This window comes from Protopterus annectens, chromosome 5.part0, assembly GCF_019279795.1.
Source record: "Protopterus annectens isolate FY-2018-M chromosome 5.part0, PAN1.0, whole genome shotgun sequence".
Lineage (NCBI taxonomy): Eukaryota > Metazoa > Chordata > Ceratodontiformes > Protopteridae > Protopterus > Protopterus annectens.
In genome coordinates this window covers 1179849786-1179872818 of record NC_056735.1, presented here as the reverse complement: position 1 = coordinate 1179872818, position 23033 = coordinate 1179849786, and the positions used below count along the sequence as shown (strand labels likewise).

Below are 23033 nucleotides of genomic sequence, written 5' to 3'. Positions count from 1 at the left end.
CAGCTTCAGTGGCTTCATCTCTTAGGCCCTCCTGTAGCTTCTCTGAAGCTGAGGTGGACAGCATGATGGTAAAATTCCTCAAGGCATAAATCCAGCTGGGGATCTTTCCTGCTCCATCCACTCCTTGGTCTGCGAACAATGTCCCTTCCTTCATTCCTATTGCTCTTTGATCAGACCCCGGATTTCAGAGTTATCAGGTCTGAGCTTCCCTGAACTGAGACATCAGAGCCATCTAATATGGTTATCTTGGCTCTGATGGTCTCCCTGACTCAATCTGACAGTTTTGGAGCCTAGCAACTCTCAGAGCTGCAGCTTCAGCACTGGATCTGAGGGGTTGACATTGGCTACAAAATTCAAAGAGTTGTCTCTTCCTCTCGGGGCTTCAGCACTTCACAGCTCTCCTCTGACTCCCTACTTGGATCTGGGGGTAGCTGGGGTCTCCATATCTTTCCTATTGACAGCTTTGGCTGTGGCAGGGATGCCTGGGGTTTCCCATTCTTCCTTGGCTTTTGAGGTGGTGGAGAAGGTTCTTTGTGCACTCAGAAGAGCCTGCTTCAGATTCTGGTCCCTTCTTAGCTGCTTCTGGGCTTCCAGTCTGTTTCCCATGTGGAACTCCTTGAGTCTTCTGATACCTCTCCAGAACACCCCACCAAAGAGGTCCCTCAGAAGTATACATGTCAAAGGAGACACCTGATTCCCCTTTGGAATCCCTCACTGAAGACACCGATCTCAGTGAAGGAGAAGGGTCCCACAGATCTCTACCTGAAGATGTCTCCTTTGGAGACATCATGGAAATTATTCACCAGAAGGGTGGTTGGTCTTCCAAAAGCCCTAATCCAGAGGAATCAGTGTTTCTGGAAGCCTTTGGGTCAGGTCCTTCTACTTCTTGAGTGCCCCCCCCATGTGAATCCCCTTATTGATCTTGTGTCCTACAGGGCATGGAAGGAACCAGACACAGTGGCGCAATCACTAAGTGTACCCAATAAGATCCTTAGTGCCCCTTCTGACCAGCCACATTGGACTAAAGTGATCCCAGTTAATGCCATGGTGGTGGCAGACACCACCAAAAAGGATCTAGCCCAACAGAGCTTCATTGTCCATCCCCCTAACAGGGAGTCTAGGGCTTTGGACAGGTTCTGAAAGCAGATTTATGCTTCAGTGACCTTTGGTTTGTGAGTGCTGAAGTACCTGGCACATGTAACCAGGCTACTGAGGGACTTGGTTAATGAACTCAATAACTCAGTCCCAGGGTCTATGTCTGCAGAGGATCGGAAATCCTATTCCTTGAGAATGGCCACCTTCAAGTCTGTTTCCAACACATTCATGAGGTTAATCTCGCATGCAGCAGAGGGTGCATAATGGGCAGCCGGATCAGGCATTGAGGTCAGATGCCATGCCTGGATATGCCTGTGTGATTTCCCGGAACCCTATAAGGCATTTTTTGTTAATGTTCCCTTTGATGGATTGATCTGTTTTGGTTCATCAGTTAAAGCCACACTCTCCCAAAGTGAAAAGGACAGAAAGACCTTGTCTACCATTGGAATATGCTTCTCTACCCTACAACGGTCCTTGGAACCAGCATGGAGGTAAGAAGATATGGTTCCGTAAGTTACATGGTCCTTTCAGGGTTCACCAGGGGGACCTCTCTCCTAGAGGCAGAGGGGGAAATGTTTATAATAACAGACGCTGCCCTCATGGCAGAGGGGTTCCATTGAATCAGGGGCATCGAGATTCTTTCTTGCCCAATCAGCGAACCTGAAGGATTGCCCAACTGCTCTACTCTGTAGGCAGTCATGGGATGTTTGTCTTTTTACACAAAAGCCTGGAAAGCCATCACAAATGATCATTGGGTATTAAAGATCATATCCAGATGCTATTCTGTACCCTTTTTCCAAGCACTTCCCCAAGAAAAGATCCTCCCTGATGTCCCACCCAATCAGCGGGAGGCTGTAGCATCAGAGATTGCAAAGCTGCTCTCAAAAAGAGTCATCCCCAGACCAGATTGGATCCAGCTTTTACTCACGATTCTTTTTAGTGACCAAAAAGATGGGGGAACTCAGACTCATTCTGGATCTCACACTCCTCGACAAGTCTATTGCCAACTCATAGCTCTGAATGGTCACACTACAGTCCATTATGCCCTTCCTGCGGAAAAATGATTCTATGTACTGTATAGACCTTCAGGATGCATACTATCACAACAAGATGAACAGGTGCTCTAGAAGGTACTTCCACTTCAGGCTGGGAGTCAGTCATGATCAGTTCTGAGGACTGCCCTTTGGTCTCACCACAGCTCCCAAGGTGTTTGCCAAATGCATGGCAGTGGTAGCAGCTTACCTGAGACTGCAAGGATTCCAGGTGTTTCATTACTTGGATGATTGGGTCCTAACTGCTCCCACCAGGTATCAACTTTTTCAGGCCAGAGAATACCTGCTACATCTAGCCTCAACCTTGGGCATATCTATCAGTCTAAGCAAATCCCATCTGATTCCTGTCCAGGTTATAGACTTTATTGGACCCCACTTGGATACCCCTCGGTACCTAGCTATCCTTACTCCCGACAGAATCTCCAGCCTAAGATCCCATGTCAGACAAATTATGGACACTCCTTTGCCCAAGCCAGTCTTGTTCTTTGGGTCTTGGGGTCCATGGTGGCAACAATCACCCTAGTACCCTTAGCCAGCCTGCACACAAGGGTGCTTCAGTGGAACCTAGCCGTACAATGGTCACTTCTCCATTACCCTCTGAAGAACCATATCAGGATCTCCTGGGCATGCAGACAGTATCTCATTTGGTGGATGCAATCAGACAACCTGCCCCAGGGTCGACCTTTCATTCTTCCTCCCCCCCAAGCCACTATGACTCTGGATGCTTCCCAGCTCGGGTGGGAGGGCACTATCTGGGACAGGTAGTTCAAGGCATGTGGTCCCCCCTAGAGACCAATTTGCATATAAATGTTCTGGAGATGAGAGTGGTGCTACTGGCACTGCAAGCCCTCCACTCCTCTCTCCCCTCCTGAACTATTGTGATTCAGAAGGACAACATGTCGGTGGTCTGGTACTTCAACAAGCAAGGGGGAACCAGGTCTTATCCCTTTTGTCAAGAGGCCATGAGGCTGTGGCAATGGGCGATCTCTTCAAATCGCTTTCTCATAGAGATGCACATTCCAGGGATGTCAAACATTCTAAAGGACAGGCTCAGTAGAACCATCCTAATATCTCACAAGTGATCTCTAAACCCTGCAGTGGCAAATGAGATCTTCCAGAAATGGGATCAATCTTGCTGCAGCCTGTTTGCGTCTCCCTCCAACACCAAGTGCAGTTAGTTTTTTACCCTGATCCCTCCACAGGGACAATCTCCAACAGATCCTCTAGCCCATGCTTGGCCCCCTGGTCTACTTTATGCCTTCCCTACTATTAAAAATTTAAGAGCAGTTGTGGAAGCCCCCACACCCCCTGACATCTTTAAAAAGATACATATGTGAAAAATCAGAAGTAGGAGATGATATTCCAAAACATACAGGTGATGGTTTTCTAACCACCATAAATAATTTGTTAAATGCAATTACCACAACATGCCCCCGACACCTACCTGGGCAAAAATTAATGAAATCATAAAAAACAAGGAACAAATCTCTTGACATACATCCATTGCATGATATATGCATTCAAAGCCTTTTGTGGACATCCAGAACCTACAAAAGCAGTGGCAGCCAGTGGTCTGTCAACAGCCCACGAAAAAGGTTTACCACCGCCAATACAAGAACCAATTAAAAAGGTTTGTTCAAACTGGCCCAGAATAGGTATTCAAGAAATTGTTAATCAAGCACAATATGTGGTTAACAATATAGTTAAAAAAAATTCGAAAATATCCAGCTTCAGCAATTCGACACTGACACACAGGGAGGGGGGTAGAAAATGAAACATTGTGGAGGCAGAGGTAGATTTAGATTCTTTCCACAACAAATGCCAGGAGAGTATCAGCAACATTTTTAGCCTACCTTTTCACAACATACTCAACAGCATGGGCAGTGCATTAGACCATGTTTTAATTGTGGTCAAAATGGACATCGGTGCAATGAATGTCCCTTCTCTTAGTAAATGGATTAATCTTTTCAGCCAACCATTCTGGCAAATGTCATGCATCACAATAAGCATAGAGACACCCTCCGACTTGAGTTACTGGTTGACAGCCATGAGTGGGGCAACAAGATCCTTAGGACAGCCATAAAATAGTGTTTACGGTTAACAAGGCAAAATTGCAGTTGTGAATACCATAAGTACAGTATTTTGGACATCTTATTTCAAAAGGCTCTCAAAAAATTTTACCTTCATATGTTACTCAAACTGCACCATGCTCTGCAAAACAGCTGCAGGCTTTTCTGGGACTGACAGGTTGCTGCCCAACAGTAAATTTCTAATAATGCAAAAGTAGTAAAACCATTGTTAGAATTGTTTAAAAAGATAATGCTGAACTATTGCTCTGGCAGGAACATCATTAGGTCAGAAATAAAACTTAGTGATTCTTCTTCAACATCAACAATATTTTCATTAGCATCACAGTCGAAATCAAGGATCAATGATTCAGCAACATCATCTTCAATGGACAATGACTGGAAGTCTGCCCAAGATCCAGGCAGCAACTCAGGGGATCAAGTGTCACTTGTGGAACTGCAGGCAGCAGAAACTTCAGGATGGAGTTTGTTTGGGAATCAATTTTATATGGACTACAGGGAGGCAATTCATCATCCATACTTGCAATTTTTTGAGAAGCCTCTCCAGCACTGACCTTGTCGATATTCTTATGGACCTTTTATTGGAGTGACTATTGTGGTTTTTATCACTTTACTACATTTCCCCCTGTGATCTGCAACCTTAAGAATTAATTTTTATCAGAGATAAGCATTTATCAAAAATCAGGGGTATATACGTTTGGTAAAAACTGAGCAAAGAATCCCAAACTGGCATCCTAAATTTAACACTTTCTCTGCTGCCTTATATATCTATGAAAAATTAATGAAGTTTAACAACTGCTAGGTACGTGCACATAACAGTGACTGCACATGATAGGGGTATTCCGTTAATCCCAATACTGGCAAGTGACATAGAAAATGGACCAGCGTTTTGTACAATCTTCTTAACCAGAAATTGGGACACTAAACAAAATGTTATGCCATTTTCAGAAGTTCCACCTCAGTGAGTGTAAAGGGGCATACTTGTTATGTCAAATATGGGGCTCGTTATGCCAGATGGATAATCTGCAATTTCACTGAAAATGTATGATGAGGCTGGAGGGTTAGGTATGGCAGCATTACATGAGTTTTATAGTATTTGTGGAGACCAAGCTTACTTACCCCAGGTTACAAACAGATTAGTCGGGTTGTTGCTATATAAGCCATGTCATCCTAGCTGGGAAGATTAGTAATGCTCACCATAAAAGGTAGGCAAAGGACATTAATAATCCAGTCAGAAAAATAGATGCTTCCTGGATTTACCATCATGCTGTAGAAAAGACTGCATTTAAAGGGTGAGCATCATGCATCGTGCATCTTGGTGATGGTGTTATTTCAGGAGCAGAGATTGTACCCCCTTATGAGGCTGTAAAATCAATATGGAAAGTGAAAAAACTGTATACATTATTAAAAATATTATGTAATACTCATCTCTGAATCAATAAATCATATTACAGTGCAGATGACAGGCCCCCTGCACCACCTTAGTAATGGGTGCTAACCCTAATATTAACACTGCCCCTTCCCCTAACCCTTCATCTTACCATCATTAAAACCTTCCTGTAACACTGCCACTATTCAGACAAATTTGAGGTTAGTGTTACTGGGGTGGGGGGGGACGGTATTTTAATATCGGTAGAAGAAATAGTTTTCCTCTCTCTTTATTATTCTTGTTTTTTTTTTTTTTTTTTGCTATCGGTATTGTAGATGATCACACTTATTTTGTCAGTGTTATACATTTGACGTTGTGGCAGTTCGATCGTTCACAATGCACCCATAGAGAGAAAGAGATTCTATTAAAAAAAATAAAATATATATATATATATATATATATATATATATATATATATATATATATTTAGTGCATGTGTGTGTGCGTAAGTGCGCATGTCTGTTTTCATTCATCCCTTAATGCACTTAATATAGATCAGCGTTACTAGGGAGTCAGAGCCAGACCTTATCCAGACATACAGTGGGTGCAAAACAATGAAACTAACAGGACACCAACCCATCACAAAACATGCATACTCGCACTTTCACACACACACACACACACACACACACACACACACACACACGCACGCACGCACACACACACACACACACACACACACACACACACACACACACACACACTCATACACACACACACACACACACACACACACACACACACACACACACACACACACATTCTCAGCACAAGTACACACTTATGGACAGTTTAGACTATCATCATGCCTTTGGGATGTGGGAGTAAACTGGAACATCCAGAAAAAAAATACAGACACAGGAAGGATGTACAGACACTACCTAAACGTCACCCCAAAATTCATGTCCCTATATAAAGCATAAATATAGAAGCACACAGAGCACATGACTAAAATCATATACAACCTAAACATAGAAAAATGTATATTAGAAAGAGACATGTTTTTGCAGGTGGCAAGCCCTTTCATCATGTACAGTGTTTCTGGCCTTAATTACTATCATGCTGATCATGTTATGTTGGTATAAGAATAAAATATATTTCTAATGTAATCAGAAATGTAGCATATCAATGAAAGAAGCTGGTGCTTAATGTTAAATGAGCATGGAAAATACATATAGTTAAAATGTATTAAATGAATTAAGCCCTTTTGTCTCTGAAAGAGACTTCATCAGATTTGAGATGAACGTGCTTAATTCATTTAATACATTTCTTTCATTGATATGGTGCATTTCTGGTTACTAGTTTTATATACTGCATATACACCTAACAATATTTCTAATGTAGTTTTAAGTATTGCTCTTGCCCAGAGTATATAGGAGTAAGAATTTTGTAGTTTTAACTGCTGTTCTTGATCAGAGTGGCATGGATATTGGAGTAAGAATTTTGTAGTTTTAAGTGCTGTTCTTGCTCAGAGTGGCATGGATATTGGAGTAAGGATTTTTAGTCATGTGGGTAGGAGGGACACAGTACCCACAGATGCAGGGTGCAGGAGACTTGCTCTCTGCAATAGTGAGTATTTTTTACATTTAAGTCCCTATGTAGCCTCCAGAGCAGTACTTTCAGCAAGTGATGATGTTGGTTGTGCATGTTTTTTTACCTTTTTGCTAAGATCAACTGTAATAATTGTAAACCTTCCAACACTACTTCATAGTTACATAAAACCTCATTTTAAAGGTACTTACAGTTATTCTTTTATACCTGTCAAGTTTGTGAGGTTTGCACTTTAGAAACATTTATTTGCATCTGTTAAACAACATACTTTATTTTATTCTATTTCAATATTTTTAGTTGATATTTTTAGCGAGATAAGTACACTGGTCCTTGGACCCTAGTCAAAGTATGAGCCAAGCCAAATAGGTAATGCCTTAATAATCACTTCTAGTTAATGGTATTGTCTAAAAAGCTGCAACAAACTCCAACATACACACCTGTATTATAAATATGTCTCCAAGTTAAAAGAGACTTTCTCTATAGTTACTTTTATATAGAGGCATCTTAGATATCTCTAACAATAAAAAAAATATTCACTAGAATATTGTGTTTCAGAGAAATACACTCCATTTCATCAACATTCAAGCAACTGTAACATAAATAATGAACTAGTTTAAATGAGTTGTGCCCTACTCTGATGAGCTTTGAAATTTTGTAGGGGGACCATAGATATATATATATATATATATATATATATATATATATATATATATATATATATATATATATTTGTACAGAATATGTAGGGATCTAAATGTGTAAACAGCAGGTTTAGACAGGTTTTAGGAACAAGTTTCCTGGTAAACAGTAAATCTCAGTTATGAAACATGTTCTTCAGCCCTATAGTATAAGTCATTTCATTTGTCTGTCAGCAGATACTCAGGTATTCCACGTATGGACATTCTCTTATATTTATTACTTTTACCCATTTTTAGTTTGAAGAGGTAGTTGCATAGTTTATCCATTATCTTCATAAATAGTTAATAGGCAGTCAGTCTGTATATTGCATGTTTCTGAACTAGAACACTCAATGTTAGGGGTCTCCTCTTGTCTGTAGCAAGGACTCACAAGAGAGGCACATGCAGAATTTATGAATATCCAACTTGTATATTCTCAAGGGTGGTCTTAAATGTAGCAAAGCTAACAATATGCTTAAAAGTATTTTAAAAATGAAATTTTCATATCTTTCAGTTCTAACCAGTGGAAAGCCCAATCTCCTTTTAAGCTTTAAAGCCCTACTGCAGTTTGTTACTTTTGCAACCATACAACTAACTGTTTTTAGTTTTTTTTTTTTACAGATTTTCTTTAGCTTCAATAATGATGTTGCTAAAAATGTCATTGACTTCAATTAAATTAATATAATTTTTTACTTGTCTGTATACCTTTTTAACTTCACATCAGTACTTTTGTTGGTTATTAACATTGTGTTCAACCAGAATAGAGAGACATTCCAGGATGTGTTTACATGCAACAGCTATTCACATTTATTCAATTGTGTGGTAGGTGTAGAGTTTATGAAATATATCGTTTGACTTTATTAATAGCAAGAAAGTTAAAATACATCACTGTTACACCTCTTATGCTGACAGGGTCACATATGCCCTTAAATGTTCTTGAAATTTAATGCATAAAGGGAAAACAGGTAATACATTCAAGGTGGGGATACAGGAATATTTCAGTGATATCAAAAATCAAACCTACAAAAATCTGGAAAACATATTAAAAATGTACTTTTAGGCAATTCATTTGTATTAGTGATTACTGTACTGGAACATATGTTTTGTTCTGTGAGGAATGCTCATTCAGCTAAACAAACATTGATGTACAGAGAAACTCTGTTTTAAAATATGATACCTTGAAACCTAAGGATTGAAATAATGAATGCTGATGGAGGTTTGATATGAATATAGTTTATGGGTGTTTTTAGAATTTTTACTATTAAGTGTTTCTTTAAATTTTAGTGAAGCTGTGCTAGGTAAAATATGATTGATTATGTGACTTATTTAAAAGCTGTTTGTGTATACTAATATTTTTATTCTTAAAGGCATGACCCCATTTTATGAAAATGTTTTGGTAGACGTCATCCCACCACACATGCCATATGTTTAACTTCTTCCTTATGGAAGTTGTTTTCCCAAATCTTTAAAAGAAGACAAGAATCAGTCCCATACCAAAATTTACCAAATGGACTAATTCATCTGCTTTTCTTCCCTTAGCAGTAGTGAGTACATTACTAACAAAAGCAAATGAGTACATTACTAACAAAAGCAAATGAGTACATTACTAACAAAAGCAAATGAGTACATTACTAACAAAAGCAAATGCGTACATTACTAACAAAAGCAAATGAGTACATTACTAACAAAAGCAAATGAGTACATTACTAACAAAAGCAAATGAGTACATTACTAACAAAAGCAGCACACAATCAACTTGCCAACTTTATCCATCAATTCAATATTCTTTCACAATGCCTGCATTGTTATATAAAAAAGTATACAACCTGCCTTACACATGCTTGTCAACGCTATCCTTAAAAGTGCCAGTAAGTACTACCTCACTGGTGCTTTATATGTGGACTTCACAAGAGTCTTTCATTCATTCAGTTATACCCTCCTAATTAAAACCCTTGTACGCTCCAGGTTTGGATGCCCCAACATTAAACGCTTCACAAGCTATCTCATTATTAAATGTTTTGCTGTTGCTGGTAAATACAGTTAAGTTTAAAACCCTTCACAACACTACATATGGAGTACTACAGGGTTCTGTTTTTTATCTTATTTACCATTTTCATTAACTCTTTGCCTATTGGTATAAAAATGTCTAACCTCATCCTGTATGTAGATGTATTACTTGTTATGAATCAGCCCCTAAGTAGAAAAATATCATAGATGACCCCCTGAATTGCTCAACAATCATCATTTCTAGTTACCTAAAACAGCTTGGTGTGAATACTAAGACCAATGTGGTGGTTTGTGCACATCCATAAAAGTCCAAACCTGCCTCCTCTTACAGCCCTGCCTACTTCTGATAACCAAGACATCATGTATGTCACTATTTCAAATGCTTAGGCATCACACTTGTTCCAAGTTCTGTAATATTCTTGCACATTAGCAATGTGGAGGCCAAAAAAAATCACCCCTTTCTGTTTTTTCTAAATGCTCCCCCTTCTTCTTTCTAACATGCTGTACCTCTCCTGGTAAAAATATCCCACATTCCCATTTGGAACATGGTATGACATTATTCTTGTATTCCTTAAAGAGAAAACTCTGTAACATCCAGAATCTAATAGATTCTGCCACTTTATCTTACTTTTACCCAAAGCAGAGCACCACTGCATTATCCCACAATGTGGTAACTATTTCCTGTAGTAAAGGTCATGCAGGTTTCCTCCTCCTCAGGTTTATATACCAGATACTCTGTAATGATGCACATTCCCCTCAGCCAGAGACTACCTATGTTGAACACATCATATCACCTCTGATCCACAGGATGCAATGGTCCACTCTAACCACTGTGGACCATGACATTTCAACTCTTAGACTTAAATGATACCTTGAAACCTAAGGATTGAAATAATGAATGCTGATTTTGTGACTCACTTCCCACTCACTTTCTTCAGAACTTCACAGGCAATACATTTATAAGTACATTAATTGACTTCCTTAAAAATGGCCTGTCCACCAATGCTTTACAGTATCATCAGTCACTTCAGCCATAATTTGAAATGCCTAACAGCCTTTTCCCCAATACATTACACCACCAATACTTAATCACAGTCATTTGATGTATTGGTTAACCCCCCCTCCCCCAGCAATTACTTTAATTCTTCCTACTTCCCTTTGCAAAATATTACATATCCAGATCCTACATGTTTTCACCATATGATTGATACCGCTTCAGGAGAAATACCTCAAGCAACCACTGTCTCTTTTTCCTTTACAGGAAAGCTTGAGTGCAATGTGACTGTATATATGCAAATATGAAGCAAACATACATACATACATTCATACATTGATAATAACATTAGTTCATCCTTTTGTCATTCATCTGTACTGCTTGTTCTATGGCAAATCTTTGTTACATCCACCTTATAACTATTTGTCTTAGATGTATTGAGATGTACTGCACCTTATTGCTACCTGTATTATTTGTTTTGCATTTTCCAGGCTGTGGCTGAAATGGATTATTTATGGATCAGTCCATTACTCTGGTTAACAAATATAAGTAAAATAAAAATAAGACCAGTTAAAAGATTACTATAACCCAAAGAGTCTAGACACTTAAAATGTGCTAATATGTTATTTTAACTTTTAGGACTATGAAAGCAAGCTAGAAGCTTTACAGAAGCAAATGGAATCAAAACAATACCCTGAAATGGCTGAAGAGGAAGATGAACCTGAAGATGAAGGCAAGTTGATATGTTGCAGTCCCATAGTGACTTTGATTGTGGACAGCAATTACTATTATACAGAGAAAAAAAACTCATTCTTGTGTACGTCGAGTTCACTCACTAGTGCATTAGTCCATCCAGTGTTGGTCACCTGGGGTTCCGCCAGTCAGCGGAACACTGGACTGTGTTTGACTATAAGAATGATCTTGTGCCTTTGAGCTGCCTTGTCCTGGAGGAGGTAGCTTGTTAGTGTAGCACCTTGTCTATTTAATGGTTATGTGTAGTGTTAAGTACAAAAAATGACTCCCTCATGTTTACTGCAGTTTGCTATTTGCAGCTACTAAATCAGCTAACAATATATTTTCTACAACTGCTTTTGCCTTGAAGTTTTGGTTTTCCTGTTAAAGTTGTTAAATTAGCCAAGGTGTTTGAACTCTATGTCCAGTGTGTTCAATGCATAATACCTTCATTTAGTGGTGATGAGGTCTGCCATATTTAAAGATTTCAGCACTTGCATCAACCTGAAGAGGGAAAATATAAGAAGAAAAATGACAACTATACATAATTTAGTTACATTTGATAAGGAAAAACGTTATTTTTTTCTTGCAAGTAGCATTGCAAAGAAAATAGGAGAGAAAGGTCATAATAATGTACATGTTTGTAACTGAAACTTTAATAACGAGATTGTGGGTGTTATTTCAACTAGTCAAAAAACTATAGGTAGGTGATGGGCTTACTATATAATCATTTTAATCCTGCACCTGTACTTGGTGTGATGTTATGAGAGCTATGAATGTTATTATTGTATGAGAAAGCTCAACAAATCACTGAATAAGATTATTTCTTAGTTTAGGAAATTAGACCTGGAAAGAAATGCTGAGAGATATGACTGCATATGGAATAAATGGTGTTTGAGTAGTCAAAGAGCTGTCTATGATAAACAGTTCAGAATAATATATTCTACTAACAAATCTTAAAGTCTTTTACATGTATATGGATAAAGAGTTTCACTACAAATTTAAGTAAAAAGTTAAATTTGTGGTAGAATAGAAATAGACTGTGTCAAAAGAGCTAAAAAGAAGCTTTGCTCTGATTACTCATATATTTCAGTAAAGACAATGATATAGACTGTCCAAAGCAAATATTTCTTTTACATACAAAGTTTAGATCATACGTTTTTTCATAGTAAAATGAAGATAGAAATCAAGGCTGTGAATTGAGAGGTGGACAATAATAGTAGCACAATTACTATGACAAAACAACATTTTAGAGCAATACTTTAATAGTTTTTCAACTACCTGATGTTGTGATGAAAACTTAAAAATAATGGGAGCTGCTGTTATGAAAGTCTTGTATAAGGAATGATATGATACATTACTTTTGATAACAGTAAAAGGTACTGGTCCAAGTTTGTTTGGAAGAAGTTGGTAAAGTTTATTTATTTACTTGTTTATTGACATTTGTTTACTGGGAAAGTCTGACTGGGTCATAAGAGTGGAGACCCAGAGAGAAAAGCTCCATTTAATAGAGAAAAAAAAATTTTTCAAAGACATTGCATAAAAAACAATTGAAAATTAGAGATTTCAAAAATATTCAATAATATTGTAAGGCATAAGAATATAACAAAAGTATGTTACAAAGAAAACAATACGAAAAATCAAAGTAAAACATTGCATACAATTCTGGAGAGCATCTTTTGGGCGATTCACAGTAGTAATAAGTAAAAGTCATGTGTTGTTTAATTGTAACTATAATTGAGGGAGAGATTAGGATAGATTAGTATAAATGGGGAGGAGGTGACAGGAAACGGTTATGTAAAGTGGAAGTGAAGGTAAGATAGCCAGGTGAGGATGAGGAAGTGGTGATGGGTAGAGAATCTGTACAATTAGGGGTGAAGAAAAGTAGACAAGATTGATGTTCATCCAGGGGTATAGCACGAGCAGAGCCATGAGTCTGACAGGTGATCTTTCAGAAGATGTTTAAAGGAAGGGTGGTAAGTGACCGTTCTAATAGTCTGTGGAATAGAATTCCATTTTTTAGTAATAGAGTAGCAGTAAAGGTTATTTCAATTGCTTTTTGAGGTTTATAGATGGCAATAAGTATAGATATAGCAGCAACCTTACACACAATGAGAGATTGTCACTGAATACACTGCAGAATGACACAACCGTAGTCATTAGGTCAGCTGATAAAAGTGGCTCTATAGTCATCATGGATAGGCTAGATTATTTTAACTCCATGAAGGAGATGCTGACTGATACCGTACACTATATAGCTAGCAGCAAGGAAGATATCAATCAGCTGATTGGAAATATAAGAGATGTTTTGAATATTTGTTTGTTCAATAAATTAATAAATTTTGATTTATATAATTATTTTTCGGTCAATGAGCCATTGATCCATGTCATACAGGGCCTCCCTATAATACATAAGAATAGCCACAGACCACCCCTGAGACCCATTGTGGCTGGTCACAGTTGGAGTACCGAGCCTTTTTCTATATTTGTGGAGAGTTATGTATATTCTGTCTTGGACAAAAATGAGGTAGTGCTAAGGGATTCCAAGCAATTTGTTAGGGATCTCTTTGATTTCATTAAGATGCAACCCCTGAATCTCAAATACCATTTAGTGACAATGGATGTACTGTCACTATTTACAATGATTCCTAATCAAGCTGGCATGACATATGTTGTGAACTGTCTGAATATGGTAGATATTACCAACCATTACTTGAGTTGATAGGTCTCTGTATGAGAACCGTCCTTGAGAATAATGTTTTGTATTTGATGGTGTGTAGTATATGCAAAGAGATGGTATAGCTATGGGCACATCAAGTGCCAACAGCTACGCCAGTATGGTCATGGCAACTTGGGAGGAGGAGCATATGTTATCTCCATCTAGTTTTCAATAACATGTTCCTTTCTACCTCTGGTTTGTGGATGATTTTTTTTTTTATTTGGACAGGTGAAGTTAATGAGTTGATTGAATTCCATCAGAGTTTGAATTTGTCTACTGCTTTTTTGAAATTCTGTTTGATATACTCTGACATACAGATTTAATTTTTAGATGTGCTGCTAAGTAGACAGAAAGTTGGCTCCCTATGCACCGGTATTTTTAGGATGCCCTGTTATAGGAACTCTCTCTTCCATCAACACAGTATGTATCCTCCCCATGTGCTCAAGAACATAGTCAAAGGACAAGGGATGAGGGCATCGAGGTTGAATGCATCAGACAAAGGTTTTAGATCTGAGCTATCTAATTTGAAATGTAGATTATCTGCTAGGGGCTACAAAGAAGAGGAAGTGGAGAATATTTTATGTACCATTCCTCCTTTGAGAACTGATTTAGCAAAGCCGTACTATTCAGAGCATGCTACTGGTCTTGGTAATAAATGTCCTAAGTTTGATAACCGTACCAATATTTTGGTTCCATTGTCTTTTCTACAGACACTAGCATGATAACAGAAATTATTAAGAAACACTGGGACATATTAACCACTGACTCAGGTATCAAAAAGATAGTAGGTAATGTCCCTCATTTTATTTATAAAAACAAGACAAACATTAAGAGGCTTTTATGTTATCCAGATAGTCACAGACTAGACATATGGGAGGGAGCACAACTGCACCATGTGGTAAATGTAATTATTGTGGTTATTTAGATAGCAGTGGGAGCTCTGAACACCCAGACAGTGGACGGAAGTTTTATTTTAAGGTAGGGGCCACATGTTTAACAACACATGTGGTCTGTCTTGCTTACTGCACATTATGCCATGCGTTTTATGTTGGCACAATGGACAGAGTCCTAAAAGATAGGATTAGGGAACATCTCTACAGTATACATTGCCTCTCTGCAAATAATGCTCTCTCCAAGCATGTTGCAAGCACTAACTCACAACACACCTTTAGGTTCATGGTCATTGATAAAATACAACCTAGTATCCAGGGTGGTGATGTGAGGAATCTTACCAAAACTAGGGAGGTCAAGTGGATCATTAGATTAAGAGCAGATCAAATGAGTGGACGTAATGAAAAGATGTCACTCAGACCCATTTTGAAGGGATGAGGGCTCAGGACTTAATTGAATCAAAGGGCATTCATATAGTTTATAGTTTATTTTAACTATTAGTATTTTTTGTGTGTGTGTGTGTGTGTGTGTGTGTGTGTGTGTGTGTGTGTGTGTGGGAGTGTGTGTGTGTGTGTGTGTGTGTGTGTGTGTGTGTATATATATATATATATATATATATATATATATATATATATATATATATGTATATATATATTAGACATATTATGGATGCATTTTTATGGGTATATATATTTTATACTTTGATTTCTACATTTTATATTTTCATCTCATGTGTTGTTTTTTCTATTTGCTGCTTTAAGGAGATGATTGCTGCTACATAGTGATTGGTTTATTGTTAATTGATGTCTTATATTTGTTTTATGGTCTGATGAGGCAGTTGTGAAAATGCTTACCATTTATTAAATTTTCTTTTATGAACTATTGGGCAGTGTTTTACTCTGTTAGTTTGTTTGTTTTGTTTTCACGTCAGTATACCAACAGATTATTTATTTCATCTATGGTATTTTGTTGCATTTGTGTTATTTATTTACTTGTTTATTGACATTTGTTTACCGGGAAAGTCTGACTGGGTCACAAAAGTGGAGACCCAGGGAGAAAAGCTCCATTTAATAGAGAAAAAAAAAATTCAAAGACATATAAAAAACAATTGAAAAATAGACATTTCAAAAATAATGAATAATATTGTAAGGCATAGGAATATAACAAAAGTATGTTACAAAGAAAACTAAGAAAAATCAAAGTAAAACATTGTATACAATTCTGGAGAGCATCTTTTGGGCGATTCACAGTAGTAATAAGTAAAAGTCATGTGTTGTTTAATTGTAACTATAATTGAGGGAGAGATTAGGATAGATTAGTATGAATGGGGAGGAGGTGACAGGAAACGGTTATGTAAAGTGGAAGTGAAGGTAAGATAGCCAGGTGAGGATGAGGAAGTGGTGATGGGTAGAGAATCTGTACAATTAGGGGTGAAGAAAAGTAGACAAGATTGATGTTCATCCAGGGGTATAGCACGAGCAGAGCCATGAGTCTGACAGGTGATCTTTCAGAAGATGTTTAAAGGAAGGGTGGTAAGTGACCGTTCTAATAGTCTGTGGAATAGAATTCCATTTTTTAGTAATAGAGTAGCAGTAAAGGTTATTTCAATTGCTTTTTGAGGTTTATAGATGGCAATAAGTATAGATACAGCAGCAACCTTACACACAATGAGAGATTGTCACTGAATACACTGCAGAATGACACAACCGTAGTCATTAGGTCAGCTGATAAAAGTGGCTCTATAGTCATCATGGATAGGCTAGATTATTTTAACTCCATGAAGGAGATGCTGACTGATACCGTACACTATATAGCTAGCAGCAAGGAAGATATCAATCAGCTGATTGGAAATATAAGAGATGTTTTGAATATTTGCTTGTTCAATAAATTAATAAATTTTGATTTATATAAGTATTTTTCGGTCAATGAGCCATTGATCCATGTCATACAGGGCCTCCCTATAATACATAAGAATAGCCACAGACCACCCCTGAGACCCATTGTGGCTGGTCACAGTTGAGTACCGAGCCTTTTTCTATATTTGTGGAGAGTTATGTATATTCTGTCTTGGACAAAAATGAGGTAGTGCTAAGGGATTCCAAGCAATTTGTTAGGGATCTCTTTGATTTCATTAAGATGCAACCCTGAATCTCAAATACCATTTAGTGACAATGGATGTACTGTCACTATTTACAGTGATTCCTAATCAAGCTGGCATGACATATGTTGTGAACTGTCTGAATATGGTAGATATTACCAACCATTACTTGAGTTGATAGGTCTCTGTATGAGAACCGTCCTTGAGAATAATGTTTTTGTATTTGATGGTGTGTAGTATATGCAAAGAGATGGTATAGCTATGGGCACATCAAGTGCCAACAGCTACGCCAGTATGGTCATGGCAACTTGGGAGGAGGAGCATATGTTATCTCCATCTAGTTTTCAATAACATGTTCCTTTCTACCTCTGGTTTGTGGATGATTTTTTTTTTTATTTGGACAGGTGAAGTTAATGAGTTGATTGAATTCCATCAGAGTTTGAATTTGTCTACTGCTTTTTTGAAATTCTGTTTGATATACTCTGACATACAGATTTAATTTTTAGATGTGCTGCTAAGTAGACAGAAAGTTGGCTCCCTATGCACAGGTATTTTTAGGATGCCCTGTTATAGGAACTCTCTCTTCCATCAACACAGTATGTATCCTCCCCATGTGCTCAAGAACATAGTCAAAGGACAAGGGATGAGGGCATCGAGGTTGAATGCATCAGACAAAGGTTTTAGATCTGAGCTATCTAATTTGAAATGTAGATTATCTGCTAGGGGCTACAAAGAAGAGGAAGTGGAGAATATTTTATGTACCATTCCTCCTTTGAGAACTGATTTAGCAAAGCCGTACTATTCAGAGCATGCTACTGGTCTTGGTAATAAATGTCCTAAGTTTGATAACCGTACCAATATTTTGGTTCCATTGTCTTTTCTACAGACACTAGCATGATAACAGAAATTATTAAGAAACACTGGGACATATTAACCACTGACTCAGGTATCAAAAAGATAGTAGGTAATGTCCCTCGTTTTATTTATAAAAACAAGACAAACATTAAGAGGCTTTTATGTTATCCAGATAGTCACAGACTAGACATATGGGAGGGAGCACAACTGCACCATGTGGTAAATGTAATTATTGTGGTTATTTAGATAGCAGTGGGAGCTCTGAACACCCAGACAGTGGACGGAAGTTTTATTTTAAGGTAGGGGCCACATGTTTAACAACACATGTGGTCTGTCTTGCTTACTGCACATTATGCCATGCGTTTATGTTGGCACAATGGACAGAGTCCTAAAAGATAGGATTAGGGAACATCTCTACAGTATACATTGCCTCTCTGCAAATAATGCTCTCTCAAGCATGTTGCAAGCACTAACTCACAACACACCTTTAGGTTCATGGTCATTGATAAAATACAACCTAGTATCCAGGGTGGTGATGTGAGGAATCTTACCAAAACTAGGGAGGTCAAGTGGATCATTAGATTAAGAGCAGATCAAATGAGTGGACGTAATGAAAAGATGTCACTCAGACCCATTTTGAAGGGATGAGGGCTCAGGACTTAATTGAATCAAAGGGCATTCATATAGTTTATAGTTTATTTTAACTATTAGTATTTTTTGTGTGTGTGTGTGTGTGTGTGTGTGTGTGTGTGTGTGTGTGTGGGAGTGTGTGTGTGTGTGTGTGTGTGTGTGTGTGTGTGTGTGTGTGTGTGTGTGTGTGTATATATATATATATATATATATATATATATGTATATATATATTAGACATATTATGGATGCATTTTTATGGGTATATATATTTTATACTTTGATTTCTACATTTTATATTTTCATCTCATGTGTTGTTTTTTCTATTTGCTGCTTTAAGGAGATGATTGCTGCTACATAGTGATTGGTTTATTGTTAATTGATGTCTTATATTTGTTTTATGGTCTGATGAGGCAGTTGTGAAAATGCTTACCATTTATTAAATTTTCTTTTATGAACTATTGGGCAGTGTTTTACTCTGTTAGTTTGTTTGTTTTGTTTTCACGTCAGTATACCAACAGATTATTTATTTCATCTATGGTATTTTGTTGCATTTGTGTTATTTATTTACTTGTTTATTGACATTTGTTTACCGGGAAAGTCTGACTGGGTCACAAAAGTGGAGACCCAGGGAGAAAAGCTCCATTTAATAGAGAAAAAAAAAATTCAAAGACATATAAAAAACAATTGAAAAATAGACATTTCAAAAATAATGAATAATATTGTAAGGCATAGGAATATAACAAAAGTATGTTACAAAGAAAACTAAGAAAAATCAAAGTAAAACATTGTATACAATTCTGGAGAGCATCTTTTGGGCGATTCACAGTAGTAATAAGTAAAAGTCATGTGTTGTTTAATTGTAACTATAATTGAGGGAGAGATTAGGATAGATTAGTATGAATGGGGAGGAGGTGACAGGAAACGGTTATGTAAAGTGGAAGTGAAGGTAAGATAGCCAGGTGAGGATGAGGAAGTGGTGATGGGTAGAGAATCTGTACAATTAGGGGTGAAGAAAAGTAGACAAGATTGATGTTCATCCAGGGGTATAGCACGAGCAGAGCCATGAGTCTGACAGGTGATCTTTCAGAAGATGTTTAAAGGAAGGGTGGTAAGTGACCGTTCTAATAGTCTGTGGAATAGAATTCCATTTTTTAGTAATAGAGTAGCAGTAAAGGTTATTTCAATTGCTTTTTGAGGTTTATAGATGGCAATAAGTATAGATACAGCAGCAACCTTACACACAATGAGAGATTGTCACTGAATACACTGCAGAATGACACAACCGTAGTCATTAGGTCAGCTGATAAAAGTGGCTCTATAGTCATCATGGATAGGCTAGATTATTTTAACTCCATGAAGGAGATGCTGACTGATACCGTACACTATATAGCTAGCAGCAAGGAAGATATCAATCAGCTGATTGGAAATATAAGAGATGTTTTGAATATTTGCTTGTTCAATAAATTAATAAATTTTGATTTATATAAGTATTTTTCGGTCAATGAGCCATTGATCCATGTCATACAGGGCCTCCCTATAATACATAAGAATAGCCACAGACCACCCCTGAGACCCATTGTGGCTGGTCACAGTTGGAGTACCGAGCCTTTTTCTATATTTGTGGAGAGTTATGTATATTCTGTCTTGGACAAAAATGAGGTAGTGCTAAGGGATTCCAAGCAATTTGTTAGGGATCTCTTTGATTTCATTAAGATGCAACCCCTGAATCTCAAATACCATTTAGTGACAATGGATGTACTGTCACTATTTACAATGATTCCTAATCAAGCTGGCATGACATATGTTGTGAACTGTCTGAATATGGTACATATTACCAACCATTACTTGAGTTGATAGGTCTCTGTATGAGAACCGTCCTTGAGAATAATGTTTTTGTATTTGATGGTGTGTAGTATATGCAAAGAGATGGTATAGCTATGGGCACATCAAGTGCCAACAGCTACGCCAGTATGGTCATGGCAACTTGGGAGGAGGAGCATATGTTATCTCCATCTAGTTTTCAATAACATGTTCCTTTCTACCTCTGGTTTGTGGATGATTTTTTTTTTTATTTGGACAGGTGAAGTTAATGAGTTGATTGAATTCCATCAGAGTTTGAATTTGTCTACTGCTTTTTTGAAATTCTGTTTGATATACTCTGACATACAGATTGAATTTTTAGATGTGCTGCTAAGTAGACAGAAAGTTGGCTCCTATGCACAGGTATTTTTAGGATGCCCTGTTATAGGAACTCTCTCTTCCATCAACACAGTATGCATCCTCCCCATGTGCTCAAGAACATAGTCAAAGGACAAGGGATGAGGGCATCGAGGTTGAATGCATCAGACAAAGGTTTTAGATCTGAGCTATCTAATTTGAAATGTAGATTATCTGCAAGGGGCTACAAAGAAGAGGAAGTGGAGAATATTTTATGTACCATTCCTCCTTTGAGAACTGATTTAGCAAAACCGTACTATTCAGAGCATGCTACTGGTCTTGGTAATAAATGTCCTAAGTTTGATAACCGTACCAATATTTTGGTTCCATTGTCTTTTCTACAGACACTAGCATGATAACAGAAATTATTAAGAAACACTGGGACATATTAACCACTGACTCAGGTATCAAAAAGATAGTAGGTAATGTCCCTCGTTTTATTTATAAAAACAAGACAAACATTAAGAGGCTTTTATGTTATCCAGATAGTCACAGACTAGACATATGGGAGGGAGCACAACTGCACCATGTGGTAAATGTAATTATTGTGGTTATTTAGATAGCAGTGGGAGCTCTGAACACCCAGACAGTGGACGGAAGTTTTATTTTAAGGTAGGGGCCACATGTTTAACAACACATGTGGTCTGTCTTGCTTACTGCACATTATGCCATGCGTTTTATGTTGGCACAATGGACAGAGTCCTAAAAGATAGGATTAGGGAACATCTCTACAGTATACATTGCCTCTCTGCAAATAATGCTCTCTCCAAGCATGTTGCGAGCAGTAACTCGCAAGACACCTTTAGGTTCATGGTCATTGATAAAATACAACCTAGTATCCAGGGTGGTGATGTGAGGAATCTTACCAAAACTAGGGAGGTCAAGTGGATCATTAGATTAAGAGCAGATCAAATGAGTGGACGTAATGAAAAGATGTCACTCAGACCCATTTTGAAGGGATGAGGGCTCAGGACTTAATTGAATCAAAGGGCATTCATATAGTTTATAGTTTATTTTAACTATTAGTATTTTTTGTGTGTGTGTGTGTGTGTGTGTGTGTGTGTGTGTGTGTGTGTGTGTGTGTGTTGTGTGTGTGTGTGTGTGTGTGTGTGTGTGTGTGTGTGTGTGTGTGTGTGTGTATATATATATATATATATATATATATATATATATATATATATAAGTATATATATATTAGACATATTATGGATGCATTTTTATGGGTATATATATTTTATACTTTGATTTCTACATTTTATATTTTCATCTCATGTGTTGTTTTTTCTATTTGCTGCTTTAAGGAGATGATTGCTGCTACATAGTGATTGGTTTATTGTTAATTGATGTCTTATATTTGTTTTATGGTCTGATGAGGCAGTTTTGAAAATGCTTACCATTTATTAAATTTTCTTTTATGAACTATTGGGCAGTGTTTTACTCTGTTGGTTTGTTTGTTTTGTTTTCACGTCAGTATACCAACAGATTATTTATTTCATCTATGGTATTTTGTTGCATTTGTGTTATTTATTTACTTGTTTATTGACATTTGTTTACCGGGAAAGTCTGACTGGGTCACAAAAGTGGAGACCCAGGGAGAAAAGCTCCATTTAATAGAGAAAAAAAAAATTCAAAGACATTATATAAAAAACAATTGAAAAATAGACATTTCAAAAATAATGAATAATATTGTAAGCCATAGGAATATAACAAAAGTATGTTACAAAGAAAACTAAGAAAAATCAAAGTAAAACATTGTATACAATTCTGGAGAGCATCTTTTGGGCGATTCACAGTAGTAATAAGTAAAAGTCATGTGTTGTTTAATTGTAACTATAATTGAGGGAGAGATTAGGATAGATTAGTATGAATGGGGAGGAGGTGACAGGAAACGGTTATGTAAAGTGGAAGTGAAGGTAAGATAGCCAGGTGAGGATGAGGAAGTGGTGATGGGTAGAGAATCTGTACAATTAGGGGTGAAGAAAAGTAGACAAGATTGA

At 37.4% G+C, this 23033-nt stretch overlaps 1 protein-coding gene across 18 annotated transcripts in view; it reads left to right on the top strand.

Annotated features, from left to right (window-relative positions):
- Nucleotides 1-23033, top strand: part of KIF1A (kinesin family member 1A) — a 2189582-nt gene that overhangs the window by 1262397 nt on the left and 904152 nt on the right. For all 18 annotated transcript variants that reach the window (XM_044071047.1, XM_044071036.1, XM_044071035.1 and 15 more), the window contains one exon: nucleotides 11532-11625. In XM_044071047.1, the coding sequence (XP_043926982.1) occupies nucleotides 11532-11625 (94 nt within the window). The remainder of the gene's footprint in view (nucleotides 1-11531; nucleotides 11626-23033) is intronic.